The 21,623-nt window shown below is 38.4% G+C and overlaps 1 protein-coding gene across 5 annotated transcripts in view; it reads right to left on the bottom strand.

The window, feature by feature from the left end:
* Nucleotides 1-21,623, bottom strand: part of BCAR3 (BCAR3 adaptor protein, NSP family member) — a 91,652-nt gene that overhangs the window by 7,909 nt on the left and 62,120 nt on the right. For 3 of the 5 annotated variants that reach the window (XM_031053431.2, XM_031053429.2, XM_031053430.2), the window contains 3 exons: nt 3,736-3,864; nt 2,162-2,604; nt 1,475-1,575 (listed from right to left, as the gene is read on the bottom strand). In XM_031053431.2, coding sequence (XP_030909291.2) covers nt 1,475-1,575; nt 2,162-2,604; nt 3,736-3,864 — 673 coding nt within the window. The other 2 variants (XM_005153932.4, XM_031053432.2) reach the window with 2 other exon arrangements.

Raw genomic sequence — 21,623 nt, 5'->3', positions numbered from 1 at the left:
TAGGTTGGAATAGGAGGCTTCTTTGTAATCTGATCTAGGCCATAAAAGCAGAAACTTCCAGCCACACCACATAAAAGATGAGTCATTTCTGAGAATGACAAGTTTGAGATGAAAGAAAAGCTTCCCACAGTCGAGCCTGAACCTGCCATGAGGTATGGAAGGAATGAATTTCAGGGCTGCTAACCTTTTTCCTAAATGGTAGCTGACGGCAAGAGCAGGAGAAACACATCCACATGCTTCTGTGTATTTATACCTCATTCTGGACTCAAATCTCAGCATCCAATCTAGGCCTGAAGCCTGTATCAGACATTCCCAGTCTGCAGTTCCCTGTGCATATGCTGGTATCCCCAGCAAAATGGCCAGTTGCAGCACATGGGCTTTGCTGCTTGTTTCCAGCTGGCTCCCAATTTCTGCAGACAAAATCTGCAAAGCACAGCCTACCACCACTCATAAGCAGTATCATACCAGAATCTGCTCGAAGGACCCCATGACGAAATACACAGCACTACTCTTCAGATTAACTGGTGTAGTACCAAAAGAAAACTTTTTGCAGCCACGGATTGGAGTAAGATGATCAATTTGAGTACAGATGGACAGAAACTTGTTTTATGAATATCTGTCCATACAATTGCTAGACACAGGAGCACATCCTTTCTATCAAGATACAGTCTCACTTTAACAAATACTCAATATTATCTTTGTCTCAAGAATTCTTTCCACAATAGGCACTACAAATTTAACAGCTTCCACATTCAAAATGACTAGCAGCCTCAGAAGTAAAACACTAGAATTTGTCCATAGGGAACAGATGCACCCTTGAAACTTCCTTAGCCGGTATGTTAGTATGGATACAATTGCTTACATCTCTGAAAACTGAGAAAGAAAAAGCCACCATCAACAACTGATCAGGTGTTGGTACACCTTGTATCACTGGGGGAAGACAATGACAGTCACCATGGAACCAGAGAGCAGCAAAAGGAACAAAAAGTAAAAGGTAAAAGGGATGGGGGGGAAGGTCGAGTACAAAAGCCAAAGCAGTGTTTATTTCCTGGGAAGGAGCACTAGCACACCTGCATACTTGCGGAAGCAGTTAGCAGACTTCCATGAGATAGGGCTTCTACTTAAGAGACTTGTCGAAACAACATGAGTGAGACAAGTCAGTTCTTGTAAAGCACAAGCAAGAAAAGGTCATACTGTCAAAAAGATACTAATGCCAACTGTAGCTGTTGTTTTTTTCCTGTGGAAGCCTACTGAGCTATGTGCCACGGTACTCAGCTACCTGGTGCACTGTAAGTGAAAACCCTATTCCAGTGACTTAAGGAGCCAGCAATATGCTAACACAGCTTACACTGGCCATTATATATACCTGTATATACAGGACTGAGAACACTCAATCTCACTTTGATATGACACATAATGGATCACCTGGACACACACAGATTCTAAGTGTGAAACATTTAATTATAGAACATACCTATTAGCAGATGGCTCTCTGACTGGTGAGCCTTCAAAGGGAATCTTTTTTCCAGAACATGATCCAAACAAGCTGGCTGACTACCACTTTTCTCTTTGTTTCTAGGGTAAACAAAAATGCAAACAAAACCATATCAATATATATATTATATAAACCATATATATCCAACACTCTTAACACACCCAGTTGCCTGAATATATCAAAAACAGTGCAAGAATGATTAGCTACCCACTTGGGAAACTTACAAAAATAAAAGGTATTTCATACTGTTGTGGCAGAAATGAATGGGCTATAATATATGTGACCTTGCAGCATTTATGAGGGTGCTCCTTGGTGTTGAGATTTTTTAATGGAACATTTGATTTGGACACTGAAATTAGTATCCATTATCCCACACTTGGCATTTTGTTGCAGAAGTCAAACATGGAAAGAAAAGCTTCTCTGGAGCAGCTTTAGAAGATTTTATTCTAATCTTTTGTTTTATTCTAGTTGGGATTTGCCAAGAACAAGCTGCACTGCTGTTTTGTTTCCAGAACCTACATTTGCTCTCACTTATTTGCTAAAAAAATCAGCAAACCCTCATGCCTAGTTTCCCATCTAAAATCAGAGTGAGAATTCACATCACCTACAGCCAGAGCTGATTGAATTACCTCATTTCCCTCCATAAGGGCAGCAAAATTAAAGTACCTCAAAAGATTGCCCCTGGGTATGCTCTGCTCCGGGGTTTGCATGCTGGATATACCAAGACTCAGCCTTTTTGCAGTTTCTGGTTTTCCTTCAGGGATGCTTGTCTCTTTTTGTCGGACTGGAGTTACACCATACTTTTCCTGTAGACACCTGAGAGGCACAGTCCTGTTGATAGGCTGAAAAATAATTGCTCCACTCTGCTTTGATACTGGGGTGCGATTCCCAACATAGTATCTAACCAAGCCGGGAATGCTGTCGAAGCTTTCCAGTTCAAGCTGATACTGAACGCGGCAGTAGGCTTCATTGAGTCTTAGAACTGTTCTGTTGATCTTAAAATGCTGGGAGGTATTTTTCCACTGACAGGTAAGAACATAGTTCCCAGGACTGGAAAGTGAATCCCTGATCAGAAAGTCTCCATCTCTCTGAACCAGGCCTTCGGCCACCTTTTGAGGAAAAAGGATTATGCAAAAAAAAAACACTTTTAGAATCAGAAAACAAGTAGTCAGACAACACACCACACAGTATTCTTAAACATAGGACTTCATTTGGCTGCTCTGGAAGAACAGATAAAGCCAAAAATATAAAGAAAAGCATGAAGTGCAGTAGAAGAATCATGTCTCCAATTCCAAACTTAAGAACCCATCCCGCAGCAGAGATCTGGAGGGGTTTCTTTGAAAGTGCCCAGCAGCATGACCCACACCTATGTATTTCTTATAGTTTGCTAACAGAAAATAAGGCATGAAGGGAAAGCAATGACTCAGGATTTTAGACTTCAAAACATCTGAATAGACAGTCACACTGAGGTTTAGAAGTCTACTTACCACAGGGCACCAGAATTGTCTTTTTATTATTAACTTCAGTGACAGAAGGTTTCGTTTTTTATTCTTTGTGAATACTGCATAGTACTAGGAAGAGTCAGAGCAATCCTGTTTTTCCTGTTCTGAGTCAGTCCTTTCATGTGATAAACTCTGCATCTAACAGTTAATTTTGGGTGCAGTGTACGTAGGTGCTGTGCGGGCTCTCCTTACCGAGGGGACGGGAAGCCTGCAGCTCCGGCCGGCGCCGGGAGCCCCGCAGGGGGAGCTCCAGACTCTCTGGAAACCGAAACTCCAACCCAGCCACAGCTTTAACACGTTTCAAAGATGTTTGTAAGGATTAATATCAAGTTATCGCATAGATTTTGTTGTGGGACTTTTTTTTCCCATCCCACAAATTCCAAATGCAAGAAAGAAAATACACAAGAACATCTTAGCTTTGGTTAAGAATACTGAACCAAATTAATGTCTGTGTGCCTGAATAGTATGTGGGAATATTCCCATATGAAGCTTAAATTCCATTTCTACCTTTATTCACACAAATAATGAAATATCCGTGTGTTCCACTGTTGCCTGCCTTGAATCTTTTCCCAGCCTCATTTTATTACCAAGCTGTGACAAATACCATAGCTTTTACACAAATAAGCATTATGTTTCTACTAAATTAATGAAGATATCAGAGATGCGTATAGTACTTAAGTACAATTCTGCTTGTCTGCAAAAGCTCAAAGCATGTTTGGCAATGCAATGACCACGTACCTGCCAAGGAATACGTCCATGGTACCAAGCATGGCTACGCAAGTCTTCACTACTCAGCTGCAGTTCTTCCTCTAACTCCTTCTTCAGCTTTTCTGGGATGTTGTTCATAGCCTGCCTCTCCCTAGAAAACTGTAATAAAAGATTAAAAGCTACAACTGTGCCAAGTTTAGTGATTAACATTTTACCTGGATTCTAACTTCCATCACATGATCTGCACCAGCCACTGGAATGCAGGTGCTGCTTTCAGCAGCCTGGCTTAGCTTCACCCTCTGTGTTTGTAAAATCCAGCATTCGGTGAGATAATGTGTGATTGTTATACACTGTACAGAACAGAGCACAGAGTTCTCCCTGTACACCAAACTAACAGTGACACACCTACAAAGGCACTTCTCTTACTTCCTCTTCCCAACAATAATTCTAACTATACCCACAAAACCAGAGCTGAACCCAAATGCCCTGTTCCAATACTCTTCTTCCTACTTAAGCTTCCATTTTCAATTCAGATTCTTTCTCCCCCACCCCCTGGAACCCATCCAATTAAGAACATTTCAAATACATTGAGACAGGCTGGTCATAAATATTTCTGTTGCACTAAATTCAGTTTGACAAAGTAAATCTTCAACCTTAAAGGGCTTACTTTTAATGGTCATCAAATGTGCATGTCCACGATGTTCCCTTCTTAAGGGGAAAAGGTCCCGTTGCCCCACGGCACAAAACACATGAGAACTGCTTAGAGATATCTCCATCACCACTACACAACTACTATAAAATTATCTGGACAGTTCACAGCTTTGCCTCTTCTTAGGGTACAGCTTCCACGCTGGACCACCCTGGCTCCTAAGTCCTTCTTGTGGATGCAGTGCGGCCAACAAAGTAAAGTGCAGAATCTTCTCTAGAGAGCTGTCATGTACTTTTATAAGCTTCCCTCAGTGGAGAGAGGTTCTTTGGACTTCCTTACAGTTTCCAAAGCCTAAAGTACTCAAGAGATTCATTGCAGGATAGTCTATGTATTGTACTGTATTGAATTCTATGTATTCAATGTAAAATATTCTACAGTGATCAAAGAATTTAAGTATACCCTCTCTCAAAAGAAAGTACAGGGAAGGAGTGAGATGTGAGGGAGAGAGACCTCCAGCTGGAGTATAGACTAAAATGCAAGATTTTGCTTTAGTGTGTTATGCATTTTATTTTTCCTTTAGCTCTGAACATGAGCCAAACCCCATAGGTTCCCTTCATTGACACACTGATGTAAATATGCAACCCATGCATTATTCAAACATGAACTGGGAATGTTCGCCCACCAATCCCATTCTCTCTATGAACCCTGCTCTCTACAGCATTTCCTTTTTCATACCGAGCATTCACAGCACCTAACCATGGGAACAGGTGGCATACATTTAGCACATTTCCACGATCCTCCCTGTGATTTCAAGCAGACTGAATTACAACAGATTACTAGACAGCAGATTTCTGGTGGAATAATGCCAGAAGAGGCATTCTGATGCCAATACCATTTAAACATGCTGGGAGCCCAGAGAAATTCTGAGACAAATTCTCCTCTCCACTTTTCTCAGAGAAAACTAAGGCTTTTCTTAGACAAACACAAATTAGCGTAGTAGCTTACACAGGAAGGGAAAAGATAAAAACCACGTGGTAAAGAATCACTTGTCACCTCAGTTCTGCTTCTGTGAACCATAACAGGGTGGTACATATCCATACAAATGTGGTTCAAAACTGACAAGCATTTTCAACAAAGAGCAAATGCTTTGTGCTTTTGTACAATCAAAGTCTTTCACCAACTTCCCCGAACCTAACCCTAACAACCCCCTCCACCCCACACATCTGTGACCCATCACACTAAAGGACTAGCAATACATACCTGCTGCCTTCATTTCCCAACTCCAATTGCTGGGTACCCAGTTAAAGCTGACTGACACTGATTTCAGGATTAAGTTACCTATTTCACTACTACATCTTACAGGATGGTAACAAGTATTACAGCATTTGCATAAATGGTAGGTAGAGTGAAGAACACACACACTGAAAACAGATTTTTCAAGAGCATCTTTACCCTGACCACACAAGGAAGTAAGTGGCTGGAGAAATTTTACAGTACCCCCTCCAATCTCAATCACAGCGTTTGGTTTTAATGGCATACAAATCTCTAACATTCATAGCTGTGTATTTTGCTGATCTTCTGAAAGGAACTGCTACTTTAATTGTAATGAATTGTACTTACATTTTTGAAAGATACTTATGACTGAACAGAGATCTTGAAACACAGAAAACTACTGTACAGGTTACCATCATTCCAAGAGCATACCACTGCACCTCAGTGGTAGGCAAAGCTATTGTAAATGGAACGGACCGCAGTACACAAATGAAATAACTGAATTTACTTAGGAGAGCTAGATTCTTAGCCAACAAAAAGAGCGATACATCTTTGTGCATGGGCTAATTTCATCCACTGTACTGACAGAGACTATCTTAAAATCCCAGGATGATCAAGTTACAGATGCACATGAATTATGAATACAGCAGAGAAATCTAGAACTGCTTCTGGTCATTCAATAGATTTTTCACTACTCAAATAATGTAATGAGACACATACTGCACTTGAAGTACATCTAGCAACACAACAAGAAAAACATTTAAGGAATCCAAACAAACCAAATGGTTAACATTCATGATTACTGGTGTGTTAAAAATCCTCTCCACCATAGTCTACCACACTGAGCATATTCTGATTGCCAAAGGTCAGGCATCTCCCGAGATGAAGCAAACATGCTTAAATAACCCTTATGCAACTCTTAACTTAGTGGAAGAACTCCTGTGGCTAGCACAAATCCCAAAATACATGGGGACACACACACACACACACACACACACACACACAAAACTGCCTAAGTAAGCAAGTTTAGTAATAGCATGTCTTCCTGTACAATTTTTTGTTGGTTGAGGCCAATTTCTTATACAAACCCTGCCCATTAAAGGAGAAGTGTGACCAATCATAGAACCATAGAATAGTTAGGGTTGAAAAGGACCTTAAGATCATCTAGTTCCAACCCCCCTGCCATGGGCAGGGACACATACACACACACACATATATATATATGACCTGACTATAATGATCTGACTATAATCATATCAGCCTATCCCTTTCTATGTTAAACACTGTATCTGAGGTGCCAGGTCCTGCAAGAATCTCTGCATATGCTCATATCCACGTCATGCAAATGAACTCTCAAAAGTCATTCGTGGCACAGACTGCACAAGCATGTTAGTCTGTAAATAAGGAAGAGTGTAAACTTACAATATTAGCTATGGCTTTCTTTAAATAGAAAAGGTGACCTAATCTACACGACATGATGCAGATACTTCAGCATCATTTCCGAAGAGCACCCAAAAGCTAATGGGCAGTAATGATATGCTGTAAATTTGCACTAACTTCATAGTGACAAACCTTCATTTACTAGTAAGTTCTCTTTTTTTTTTTTCTATAAGATGCCATCTTGACTCCTGTCCAGTGACAGAAAGAAACCTGAATTTACAGCTAGATTGCAAAGTGGATGGTAAAAAATTAAAGTAAAAATAAGTCTAAGGTAGAAATTAAAAGACTTCAGTATATTCTCCAACAAAACATGGTGGAAGCAACACAGGCAAGCTTCCAGTTTAAACTCTTTCAGATTTCCAAATAGTAGCAACCCTGTCAGAGATCCACATAAAAGCAAATCAAGTCAACAGAACTCTTTTCCAATACAGATGCTTTTCCTGACTTACAAACAACTCTCCCTAAGTATGTACTTTCCAGAACTGTTTGTTCACATTTTAGTTTCATTGTTTCCAGTCCTGGTGCTATTTTAAGATATTCCTGCCATGCTGAGCTTTTTGTGAGCAGGTCTTTAAAAGAAAAATATAAAACTATTGAGCAACAAAGTTTATCAACCTCCAGCAGAAGCCCTCAAACTTACCTATGCACCCAGTGGAGAACAGAAAGCCAATGGTTTGAGGGGGTGGGTGGGGGGAATTTCCAGTCAGTAAATTTAGTGTTGTCAATGTCATGCAGGTTTATTATATTTCACAAAGGATTTCTACTTCAGGACATTAAACTAAAATCAGATTTTCCTTGCAGATGAAACAAACTACCCTAGATGTCACATACTACTTTACTTTTTTTTTTTTGCAGGTAAATGTTAATCTAGCATACAAAATATTGGAAAATATCAACGTTTAAGTAAATCTAACATCAAAATATGTTCTTAGTTAGGTAAACTTAAACAGGAATTGATCTACCACAATATGCTGTTGTTGTGAAACTTGTGAACACAACACATGTTAATGGTAATTTCTCACAATAATCTGTTGTTCGTGCACCCAAGGGGTTCTTTTCATTTGATAGATTGGCACCCTTCAAAGAAAACTCACTGTAGCAAGCTCTTGTGTCAACCATCCTGGCTGAATTTCTCACATTACAGTTATTTTTAATTGTGCTGAATAATCTACTGTTTGAGGTTGGTGATAAGCAAAATAAAAGTCCCACAGTTATTTTTGTCACCTACTGGCAGTGGATTCTTTTCTCAGTTTGTATCTCCAACAACTCCAGTGAAGTACATGTACCGACAGGGTATCAAAACAGCGGAGATGAGAATCACACAGGTTTCTACAGAGGCTTCCTTCCACTATTATTAATTCCTCTCTAAGGTGATTAAGTGGGGGGTTTGTTTGGTTGGATTTTCTTGTTGTTGGTTGCTTGGTTTACTTTTTAAACAGCTTGATTTATGAGGAAGAGACTTTTACTTTATGGACACAGCTTGGAAGTGGTCCAAAATCTGTCATGTTAGATCAGCTCCTTCAGTTCTGATAATGTGGAATTTCCCATCACGTGTCTCCCTATCCTTCTGGCAAAGTACTATGTACTTAAAGGGCAGCCAAGGACTGTTAGAGGCATACAACTAAAGGTGGCCACCATTTCCATCCAATCTCTATTATTCCCTGGTGCTTTGCACACCTCTGCCAGGTATTATTTAAATTGGCCCAACAGGCAGCCCTGGAACCACCCGAGCTCATTTTGCCTTGAAGAATTCAAGAAAAAAAGAGAAAGGAGGTAATTATTAGGGATAGATAAGAACAGCTCTTCGAAAACTGAAGTGTGATCTGATCAAGGAAATAAGCCAGTGCCTTTCTTAAACTTTCAATAAATGCACTTTATCTACATAAACCAAATCTATTACACGTCTCTCCCAAATCTACCTTTTCTCTAAAACTAGAGGCCTGCTATGTTTGCTTAAATACAGCACGAACTCTGAACTACAACTTCCTGAACTTGTAAAATCACTAAGTCCTACAGAATCTCCAAATAAATGAAGAGAGATGAGAAACAGTTTGTGATTCACCAAAACCTTAAATTTTGCAAGAATTACATAGCTTTTAGTCAGGTGGATAATTTAACAGCAAGACCAATCAACAGAAAAATGTGAAGGGGGTGCTGAGGCTGGGACAGGAAATACCAAGGGGGAACACAAAGATGTGAAACAAGGAAGAAAGTGACGGATGCAGACACTGGACACTAAAAACATCTGGAAAAGTAAAAAAGGAATTAAATTTTTCTATTTCCTAACCACTAGAGAGCAATCAACTTGTTCACATAGAAAATGAACAATCTCTAGTCAAAGTTCCAATTCTGAATCAAGATATACTTCACTGGCTGCACAGATCCCTAAAGTCTCTAACCCTGCACTCTTGTGATCCTGATCAGAATCAGACTGGCACTACGAGTATTTTTTTTCTTTTAAATATAGTCACATCAATTCATAATGTTTTAATTTTAATTATAATGAGTACAACGTATTTAATTTCACTTATAACTCCACTCATCAGCCACCAAGACCAACAGACTTGCACCAGGCACTTAAACAATACCCTTGAGCAAGCAGAGAACATTCTTGTTGGCCTTTGCTTTCTCCTGTACATGAAAGTAGTATCATTGACCAAGAGCACACGGACAAAGTTGGGTTTTTTTGGTGGTTTTTTTTTCAGGAGGAACTAACAGGGAAAACGGAATTTCTAAATTTAGGAAACTGATTAACTTGGAAATCTTGAACAATTGTGGCAATATTCTTTACAGGGGCAGTTTTTCTTCATCTTCCAGAGCACACAAAGTTCACGCAGGACTGTAACAAGTGCTATATTAAGTAATGGGAGGTACAAAATGGGTGTTAAAAGTCTCTTTGCATAGATGACAGCCAGCTTCTATGGGATTTTAGTTTTATTTATCACTAATTGTTGCTTGAGACATAGAATGTTTATAGAAACTTTCGCCATGCCCAAGATGCTGGAGAGAAATCGTGAACCACTCAGAGAGATTAATTAATGTAGAAGGATGGTAATTTTGAAGCCACAAGGTTTCTGTGTGCTTGTTTAGACAACAGGTGACAAATTTTGAGGTTACTGATAAAAAGATAACAAATCACCATGAAAACTTCCATCATGACTGTGACAGCTCTTTCAAATCAAATACACTCCATCATGGTCATGTTCTCAGTCTGCTTGACATTCACAGAAAAGTTGCCATTTTTTTATTAACTAGCGATATTTTTGGGAGGAGGAAAATAAAGGCTTCTAATACTAACTTCAGCTTAATGTTATCTGAAGGTAATGGGAAAACTTAATTCTAGTGCACTCTGCATCCACCTTCCACTACAACACTACACTGATAACAAATCCTTAACTTTCTAGAGGACCCCATCCAGAGCTATGAGGACAGACTCATTTCTAGAATATGGATCCTGAGAAATCCTGAGTTTGAGTTAGCCAAATCCTAATCTTCTCACTCAGTGACTTTGGGGATTTTGACTACCAAATCAAAAGGATTTTAGAAGCTGTGTAGGTTTTTTGTTTTAATCTGAGAAATACCTAAATGAAAGGTATTACCAAGAAGTTAAATGCATAAGTACCTACTGAGCAACATTTCCATTCCCAAAGAACAGGAATCACAGACTACCAGTGGTCCCTGTGCTATCTAGATATTTAAGATAAACTTTACCCCAGTGTACTGTCTAATAAAATGGGAAACTGAAAATTAATTACATAATATCAAACTCATTAAACCCCAGACTCAGCAGGGAGGCAACAGAGGATCAAAGTTCAGGGAGCTAGACAAAATTTTACATCATTATGATAAGTCACTCTCTGCCAATCGTTTTGGCCCTCCCCAGCACCACCACATCTAACATCAAAAAAGTAGACCCTTAATGCCGGGTGGTGATGACTTATACTCATGTTATCAAATCCAACTGCTTCCACACACATGCTGAAACTGGATACATGAAGCCCGAGGATGCCAGCAAAACAGATTTAGATCATCACGTACTGAAGAAATATTAATTAAGATCTACTATCTATAAAAAGTATTTGCAATTCATCCAAGATAAGATATGGCATTTGCAATAAGTAGCTACTTACAAAAGGCTTCTTACGCATGCCACATTCATAGCATTAGTACATTACACAGTAATGAGCTAGATCCATGTGCTGGAAGTTTTGAAACTTGACAGACCTGATAATTTGAGTGGCTTTCCCCTTTTGCACAGCTTCATCTGAGGATGAATCATGGCAGAGAGCTAAGAAGGAAAATACTTGAACTTCATGGTCTTCCCTGCAATCATGACAACTATACTAGTTACAACTAAAAGACCCTGTCTTGTGGCTAAGTAAACTATAAATTTAGACCTCTTCATTTTTTTAAGTCATCATGTACCACTGATTTTGTCTTAATTACTCCCAAAAATGCAAAAACTGAAGAACAATATTTTGTCTTGGATGTGGCATTAAGTCACAATTCAGAATTCTCTCATCGTCTTTTCCTTTTGAGTCAAACATGAACCCCTTGTCTTGAAGTTTCCCTTCATTTTCCTCAAATGTAGAAGCTGACCTTAGCTATAAGCAGCTATTAATACCAAATGGGATTGTCAGAAGTACTATCACATTATGGCTGGAGAATGAGTAGATCCATGTTCAGATATTCTGCACTGATCATTGTATTTTCTATTAACATGAGAAAACAAACAAAACATCTGTTATTGGGATCCTGATTTCACACACTAAAATTAAGTACAGCAAAATGCGAGTATTCAAGTGCTGTACTGTTTCCTGTGTTTTGACAGGACACAAGAAGGCATCTCTGAGCTTGGCCACATACTGTTTCCCATTAAATCAGACAACATAATTACAACTGAATCCAGCAAGACATCTGCAGACTTCAGCAGCTCAGTTATGGATCAATTTGGTATTTCATGACAATGACTGTAAAAGCTAAAAATTTGTCTCATTTTGCTTGAGGTTCTATGTTTTCACGAATTAAAGAAGTCGCCTTAGTTCAGGTGTTCAGACCATCCTAAGCCCTTTGGCATACATAGAACTACATCATTTGGCCCCAAGGTGCAGACCTGACTTGATTTGGCCACTAGCTGTTTGCATACCTACAGCCACTTTCTCTTAAGCAAACGCACCCCCATTTCCTACCATCAGAATGTCTTAAAATAGCAGTTCATCAGAGTCAACTAATGCTAAATCTGCATGTTGGAAACCATGCATCCAAATCTATTTTAAATGCTGCAAATCTCTTTAAATAGAACCTTATTTTTGAAAGAGCCCAGCTGTAATTTGTTTCTACATAAAAGGATTTATTTTTTACCTTCCATACACCAAACACTATTAATGTTTCAGCTTCTCTAGAGACCGTATGGATTAGACTAAATGGAAAGTTGCCATGACAACACCACTGTTATTTTAAGTATTAGAAATTCATGCCAAGTCAAACAAAGGGCATGCGTGGTCAAGAACAACAGTTTTATAACTGTTCTGACAGCCAACAATAAAACCCGATGCAATTTCAGAAGTTTTAGAACAGAAGAGTTAAGCCTTATCCTTACAACCACAACAAAAATGAAAATTAGTTACAGTAACAGGAGAGCAGTTTTAGCTCTATTCTGATGATAACTTTTGACATTTGTCCCAGTGAGAAAAAAACCAGTCTGATCAGAGTCAGCGTGCCAAAAAGACTGAGCCCCACATCCCACTTTCGGAAATAAACAGTTAAAAGGTTAAATCACTTGAGGAGGGAGAAGGGGGGCAGCTCTTCTCCACATCAGTTAGAAAGCTGAAAGGCTAGAAGACAGCAACCTTCACATCCTTCCTCATTGGAAGAGCTTCACAAAAATCTATACACATTACAGAGTGATTTACAGAGCTGATGCTATGTTATTCAAGGAGTAATTCAAGCATAAATCTCCAATAAAAAGATAGCAAAGCTTAGGCATAGCTCACAGATCCTCAAAAGTATTTAGGTACCCCTCCTGAGTACAATTCAATTCCAAAGTTATTTAGACAGTTCTGTAAGTGTGGCTCAAAATGTTTATAAAGGCTTTTTCTTTGTATTTAGTGCATACAGTACATTTTTGCATAAAGTGAAAGATGCCCCTGTCTATGGCAGGAAGGTCGGACTAGAGGATCTTTAAAGGCTCCTTCCAACCTAAACCATTCTATGAGTATATAATTTTGTGTATTTTGTAATTTCATAAGTCCAAAAATGTAAGGACAAGTCTAAAATTGTCTTAAGTGCTTAAAACCCCTGAGCTTCTGAGCATAATTCACTATACTTTCAGTAAGTAGATTAAAAAGTTAGGGAACCAAATGGTCTGATCAGTTATATTCTGAAAACTTGAAGCTTTGCTAAAATGCTCTTCAAGTCTCAAACCAGGGCATTTTGCACCCAGTGCCTAAACATACAGACAGTCAGCTTCAGGTTCATAAAACAGAGTTGTTTAAGCTTCAATCCGAGATGAGACATTCTTTAGAAGAGAAACACACTGTACCCAACCATCATATAAAAACAAACACTTCTGAACAAAACCTAAAAGCATTACTGACAAGCACACTATTTAGTGCTATCAAAAAAGAGCACCTACCTTAACTCTGATAATAGACTTACGATGATAAAAGCAGCAAATTGCTGCAATCAGCATTTGAAAAACATTATAATCCTTTGGCATTTTCAGTTCTGCTGCCTGTGGTTCCTCAAGGCTGAAGATAAACAGCCACTATTAGCAGTTTTCAGAGGTTTAGCAAGCTGTTTACTAGCCTGCTAGAGCTGCTCACCCCCTAACTCACATATCAGTCCACTGCACTTCCACAGCCAAAGCTGATGCTATCAACTCAGTGGCTGCTGGCATGCTTGCTTCCAGCATGCCATATAGAGAGCGTCAGAAGCTACATGTGATCTGTTTCACTCACCAGTGAAATCCTAGCTCTTCTATCTTGGTATCCCCTGCCTCAGAGATGTATTTAAGCCACGAGCTCAAGCCAAACTTTTCTTCTTGAAGAGATACAATACCTGACTGTCTCCCTGTGCTGATAAAGTTTTAATCAGTTGCTCCAGCTCAATCACACGTCTCTATCTGTATCATCAACAATATATACACAACACACATAAAAGGAAGAAAAAATGAAGAGGAAAAACAGTTGATTACTGTTAGATGACTGTTCCTCTTCATACTCAGATAAGAATTACACCTTTAGAGCTTAGGTTACCAAAGAAAATAATAAATATGTTTATTTTTTACTAGGAAGCCTCTGGCAAGCAGTCCTTGGGAAAAAACAGCACAAAATCAACACTGTCAGCATGAACACTATTAGTGGTACAACCAAGGTACCTTTAGTATTTAAAGCTAGAATGGACAGCTTCAGCTTGGTGACAGTCCCATGGGATTGTTCAAAATGCTAGAGAAAAAGAACTGAATTCAAGAACACTTCTGATTTGGCAAAGTAAACAAGCACTAAAAATAAAAAGCAACATTTTTGTTTATTATTCTATTCTCTCGCACTGTGTAATCCATAGCTCACTGACCATTAAATCACTCAAAGAATCCATCCTACATACTTCAAGGCCCTCTCAATAACAAAGGCAAAAGGCAAATAACTCTGCTAATTACAATAGCTGTTAGGGACAAGACCTCACCTCTGCAACAGCTAACAGCACTGGTGAAAGGAAATTAAATGTACTAGATTGAGGGGTACAAGATAGCCTGTAACACTTAAAAAAGAGAAGCTTTGAAGAGATCAGTCTTTTATAACTGGGATGGTACCAAGAAGTCCAGAAGTCACAGATATTTCAGATTTCAAATTAGGACCAAATTAGTCCCAAGGAGTGGTTAAAAGGAAGAGTTACTTGCCTTTTTCATCAGTAACATACATTCTATAATTAGAAGTGCACATATATTACTTATTGATGTGTTACTTACAAGACAATACTTCTCACCTAACAATAGAGCACTTCCTTCCTACATTGACTGAACAATGTGAGTGCCCTCAGTGCTTGCATCAAGCAATGAGACTTGGCACATAAAACAAGAAGTAGCACTGGAATTTACACAAAGATTCTCAATCATCATAAAACCCCACAACTTTCCTAAAAACTGAGGGTTGGAGTGGCTGTCCTGATGGAGCTCAACATGAAGCACTTCACAGTAGCACGATGCGGTACTTGTGACAATAGAGAAGATGCAGTATCCTTTATCTGTTTCCTAATTTGTCAAGTTCTAGATTGCAAATCCAACCACTATTGCAGTTCACTAGTTAACACACGCATATTTCCCCCAGTCTCAATAGCTTTATGTGTACTTTCATGTCTTACAGAAAGACCTATAATTTTTGCAACTTCTTGTATGACTCATTTACCCAGGGATACACCGGAATTAGAATTGATATAGCTCTCTAGATCTAGTTTGAATTATATAATTCTTAATATAGTTCCTTCCCCTGAAGCAAGTAGTAAAAACACAGGGGAGGCAAAGAGTGAAGTTTTTGTATATTTAAGTATGTATGATACATATGTACCTTCCCAAACCTATTCAACAGGGCTTACACTCCTCCTCTAGTCTTTTCCCCACTGAGAGCAAAGGGACATAAGCAGCATATCTTCAACAGATTTTCTGGGTTGTAGGCACAATCTCCCACTTCAATGGGAACAGCACTACTCAATCTAGAAAGTAAATTTGGCCTAATATGTATTCAACGTGGGCATGTCTATTTTTCATCTGAAAGGCTTGTTACTAAGCAGCACTTGAAAAAAAGTTTAAGTGCTACATCCACAGCTACATGAACAGCAGGGCATAAATTACAAACGGTAATTGCCTGTTCCTTATTTCCTGTCTGCAGTGGAGTAAGTAAAGAATCAAAAATTATGTACGCTGTGAGAATGCCAGAAAAAATGAACCTTAAAAAATAATACTGTACGATTTCATACAGCAGTTGCTGACACTTTTTGTCAAGAGTATGAACTGGCAGGAAAGAGGGTGCTTTATTTAGATAGCGAATCTTTTTTTTTTAACAAAGCTAATGGGATTTTTGTTTTATTTAAGGTTAACATGACTTCTGCACATACAGTTCAATGAAGAGATGTCATTTTTAGGAGTCAGAAGCAGCGGCTTTGCATGACTGTGACACGGCAGTATGTAAATTAAGACTACTGAATCTCAAAAGGTACATGAGAAGCCTCTGGTGATGGTATGCTAGTTCCTGCACTTCTGCTTTCAGCCAGCATAATTGAGAACAGCCTTCAGGCTGCTCCAATTACACTTCATACGTAGATAAGATTTACACTTGTAAAGTTTGACTTGCAAATTTTGAGAAACAAAGGAGGGTTTAGCCATATTTTCCCTCACCTGTCCTGCAACAATTTGCTGGTACTTGGTGTTCTTAGACTCAACACATGAGAAATAAACCATCTGTTTCTTGCACCTTAGAATATACAATCTTTCTGCTAAGTCAAATTATTGATGTATTTATAATGCATTTCAGCACCAACAACTCAACCACCAGCATCATTTCTTTGTTTTCAAAGATTGTTGCCAAGAACCTTAAAATACTGATAATCCCTTCATCTGTTTCTAAGAATAGCTGGCTATAGCAGTTTTTATAAGTATGCTTATTCTGAAAGGATTTCTAAATTCATAGATTCAAGGCCCCTTAAGTTTAAGGACACTTGATCATATATTCTATGTTGTGCTCTTAATAGTCCATCAGGAAGAGAAATTACAGTGTCTCTGCTGACCCTCTCCATGTTATTACAAAGCCTCTAGATTTATTCAGGGTGTTTTCATGGTCTAGTTTAAATAACACTCACCCAACACTGCATACTGGGACTGTTTCCCTGACACAGCTAAACTCTGTCCAGCTCTACTCAACAGCACGCTTTATAGGCAGGAGTCTGAAGCCTTCACAGTGGTTAGTGTGAACCTGCACTGGGGGAACCCTCTTAGGCTGCTATAATTGTACAGGTTAAATAAAACACAATGTAGGGATAATTTCTCTAAGAGGGTTTGGTTTCTTTTTCTCTCATCACAAGAATACGCTTTCAAAGTTTTAAGTGGCTTTAGTAAAGCAATCGAACTCCATAAAAACACTTGAAAACTCAAAAGCAGTTAGGTCTATAAGAAACTATTTTGAACCAAATACCACCCATGTTCCTGGAAGGGCTTATAATTCACACACAGGATTTGTGCTTTCATGTTACAGAGAAATAACTTCGGACTAAATTAGATGAGGGAATTGGTGGCTTGCCACTGCTATGAATCATTAATGGTTTAAATCAGCCTAACAATATTCAGCGAAATACATGTAATGCTTTGGATTTATCTCCACTAAATGAAAGTAACCAGAAAGCCAGCTGTAAATGCAGAAGGCATGGTGTACTGTACAAGGGTCAACCATGTACATCCGATATGATACAGCATGTAGCCAAGCCAGAGCACATAGCTCACTGTGGACTGATGATATCATACAGAATTCAGGTAATTCATTATTACACAGTGCATATGCATATACATGTTGTGAGTGCCTATGGCTATACAATGATACATGTAAGGTTGCAACAAAGTACAATATGAACCAAATTTGAAAAAAAAATTGCCCAAAGAAAATCAAAGCAGTTAAATCTTCAGATTGAAACATTCTTCATTTAATACATACGTTTTTTTTCCTATAACTAGGTATTTCTTCTTTTTACTATAAGAAAAAGACAGGAAACGGGAGAACTGCTAAATAATTTGTCCATGGAAACAACATCTTCACAATGCCCATTAAGTTTTAGTACTTAAGCCCTTCAGACATGGTCCATAACAAAGTTCTGTGGCGGATGCCTCCAAGTACAAGCAATGCCTAACTGCTTGTTGGGCACTATAAAGAAGCTTGTTTACAGCTGCTTGTTTACAGCTGAACATTTTTTAAAGTGTGGAATAAGTGGAAGGAAGGGAATGACAATATTGTCAGCAAGTGTAGCTTATTTTCATCTGTCCCTAACTCAACTGCCTAAAGTCCCACCACCTGACTCATGTCCTACCATACCTGGGTGAATTCTTAACAGAACTCAGTCTTTTATGTTCTCTTCTATAATCTCACTTCCTGCACGCTGTTGCTGCAGCTTCTGAGCATAAATAAATAGATAAGGCAGAACCTGTAATTACACTTGTTTGCACTGCACAGGTGTGGTATGGGAGAGGTCAGTGTAATTTCTTCCTCCTCCCTATTGCAGTTCCATGAGGCAAAGTCAGAAATATGCTGCAATTGTACACAAATAGTGAGAAACCAGAATTTGCATCTATTTAGCTTTCAATGCTGCTTGAATAAATACCTTCGAAAATCTGACTCATGTAAACCCCAGACTGGCAGGTATAAGAACGAAGTGTCCAACCAGCTTACAAGATGCCTACAAGGTCCTAATTTAAGACCACTTTAAGACACACAACTACCTTTGGAAAAATCTGATTTTTTTATAACTAGACATACAACCTTTAAAGCCATCTGGCAATAGGCAGTTTTCCTACTAGTTACCTCTCCGTTAAGAAGCCATCAGCAGCTGTAACTGATCCCACCAAAAACTAGTACTTGAGCTCCATCTACTGTCTGCCAGTCCATGTACAAACAAGAATTTTGTAATGCTTCACGTGTCTTTCTGTAAAATTTATTCCTTGGATTGAGGGAACGGGGAAAGGGAAGAAAGAAAATATGAAAAGGCATGAACTTCTTTTTGTTCAGAATTAGTTCACAATTTATGGTTATATTTTCTTCTCTTCCTGCTGGCTAAGATGTCATTAGTCTAACTTTAGCTTTGCTGGAGAGCATAAAAGAGCACTTCTTTCATATAAAAAGATGCCTTTAACACAACTGCTAACTTCAGAGTTCTGTTTTTGAAAGCTTCCCCAGTCCTGTCAAAATAAAGTGTTTGGTTTTGTCTGAGATTTATACCAATTCCAAATATAATTCAAACATGAACAAATTCCATAACTTCACTAAGTTAAATGGACACATTTCTAAATCAGCTATTTATCTAAAACTCCTGAATACCCGAAAATACTTCCTTTTTATACAAAGGGAGATTTTTGGATGTTTAGCACTCAAAAATAAAATTCACAAGTCACTTGGGCTCTGTCAGAGCTCAGTTTTTCAAAAGCCTTTATAAGGGGCTTGTCTCCCACATTTTTGCACAATACACTCTGATGAAGCAAAAGCAACAAGCTCACCTCAGCTCATATACCTCATTTTCTAAAGGGAATTAACAGAAGGATTTGAAGGCATAGAGGTACTCTGCATAGCCAACATAGCATTATACTCCCTCATTTGTGCAGATGCTTAGCTCCTAATAGTATGCAACATACAAAACCTCAAAGCTTCTCCTTCGCCACACATCTCTATTGATGGCATCCCAACTGAAACATACTAATAGTCCTCCTCCTGCCCTCTCCACAGGCCAAACTATATCAATAGAATGTCTCCAAAAAGAAGCAAGATGTAAAGACACACAGTCTTGCTCTAATTACTATCTATAAACATAGCTCCTACCTATAAACTAAGAGATTAGGAACTTTGCCTCTATAGTTTTTATCAGTAAAGCATACCTGGAATGGTTATTAATAATCTGCCTTTCACAAACTATTACTCACTCCCCTTGTGGTTCACATGCTTATAGACATTTAAAAACCAGCTGCAGTAGGGCATTGCTGTGAAGGACCTAAATATAAGTATTTTCATGTCCAGTCTGCTTTTGGTATTGGCACATCTTCAAGATTACGAAAAGGATTCAACCACATCAGTAACTATCACCTTTAAGGCATAGCTCTTCTGGAACAATACCCAGGAAAAAAAGCCACAAAAGAATACTAAAGTAAATATTCCACACAGGAGACATAGCTTAGCAATAGCTAAGAAAAAAAGCAACACAGAATTTGTTAGATTGTAGTCAGATCTTTGCTGTTGTTAATAGTCTAAATATCTCACAAGTAAAAGGAGTAAAATTCTGTGTGGTATTCATACCTTTTATATATATATATATATATATATATATATATATATACACACACCTATTAATATATGTATATAAAAGCCTACTGTGAGCTGCAAGAACTCCAGCTGATACCATCACACAAACATATCTTTTTCTTCTCATGTCAAATGATAAGTATTTGCACAGAAATTAAAAATGGAAAGAAAATCAAACTGACTGTACAAGTAAATTAAGTTTTATGCCCTTTACTGCTCAGTCCATACTCAAATCTTCAGATTCTTTTCATTACAGCTGCAATTGCTCTTACCAAGATAAATATTCACTACTATAGTATGGCAATAGTATAATTCATCACCTTTCTTTCTTCTCCACAGGTATCACTTTTGTGGGAAACTGCATGTTCTTTTCTGCCAAATGAAGCAATCCAGTGCCTACAGCAATGAAATGGATTGGGTCCAGGATTACACCTTGGCTGAATTCGGTGCAGGAGAGCATGGTTTGTCAGAAATGATTAGTCACTTCAACAATCACAGTATCTGACAGAAAAGAACTCGTTTGCAACAAAAGAGGATCACAAATCAAGGTGAAGCAGACAATGTCTCAATGTCTTAAAAAGTAAAAACCACCCTTTTTTTATCTTTTAAAGTGCAAATGCATGCCACCGTTTTGTAGTATTTCCTTTCACCAACACTGTCATTTTGATCTGGAGATATTACCAATAGAAGTGTACAACTGCCAGCATTTGAGAGCCACAGGCATTAATATTTTGGTGAAAAAGGGTAATTAATTTAAATCCAAGTTCCACAAGATCACTTGAGACAAAAATATTACTTCGTACCTCAAAACTTCGACCCACATTTCAGATTCAGACCTTTGTAGCTCATGTTTCACATCTGTGAATAAGGCTAACAAAGATATTGAAAAGACCGACTAAGTATCCACTGCCACTAGTATTGATAGTGGTGCCAAGGAAATCAATGCAAGGTAATTTTATAGACACTTTTCACCTCAAAGCTCAGTGCAATCTCAGTACATGTAGTGGCTTTTGATGACTCCAGATCAGACATAAGAGTTAATGAGGAATAATTACAAGAAGCAGAATACATTAACAGGGTCAAACTCATGACAGTACAGATGTAAGATCAACCCTTAACATGCAAATAGAGATAGTGCATGCTGCTCTAAGAATTAGCAACATTTTAGATTTACCAAAGCATATTCAGCATTACAGAACATGCTCCACATGCAACAAAAATACCCTAAATTCCATTTCAACATCAGGAGAAAGGAATGCAAGAGCCACTGCTAAAAGACTTCACAATAAAGGCCAGAATAATCATAGAGCCACTATTTGATTGACTGAAGTCATACGAGGATTCACAGAGAGAAAAAAAGCCCTCCCCACAGTATGCTGAGAAAAAACCCCACAAAATCAAAACACCCATAACATACACAACTTTAAAAAACCCAAACCAAACAAAAAAACCCAACAATCAAATATACATAAAAAGGGAAAAACCCCCACACCAACAAAAAAAACCTCCAGAAAACA

The sequence above is a fragment of the Melopsittacus undulatus genome, chromosome 6 (assembly GCF_012275295.1).
Source record: "Melopsittacus undulatus isolate bMelUnd1 chromosome 6, bMelUnd1.mat.Z, whole genome shotgun sequence".
NCBI classification, from domain to species: Eukaryota; Metazoa; Chordata; class Aves; order Psittaciformes; family Psittaculidae; genus Melopsittacus; species Melopsittacus undulatus.
This window is presented reverse-complemented; position numbering and strand designations above follow the sequence as displayed.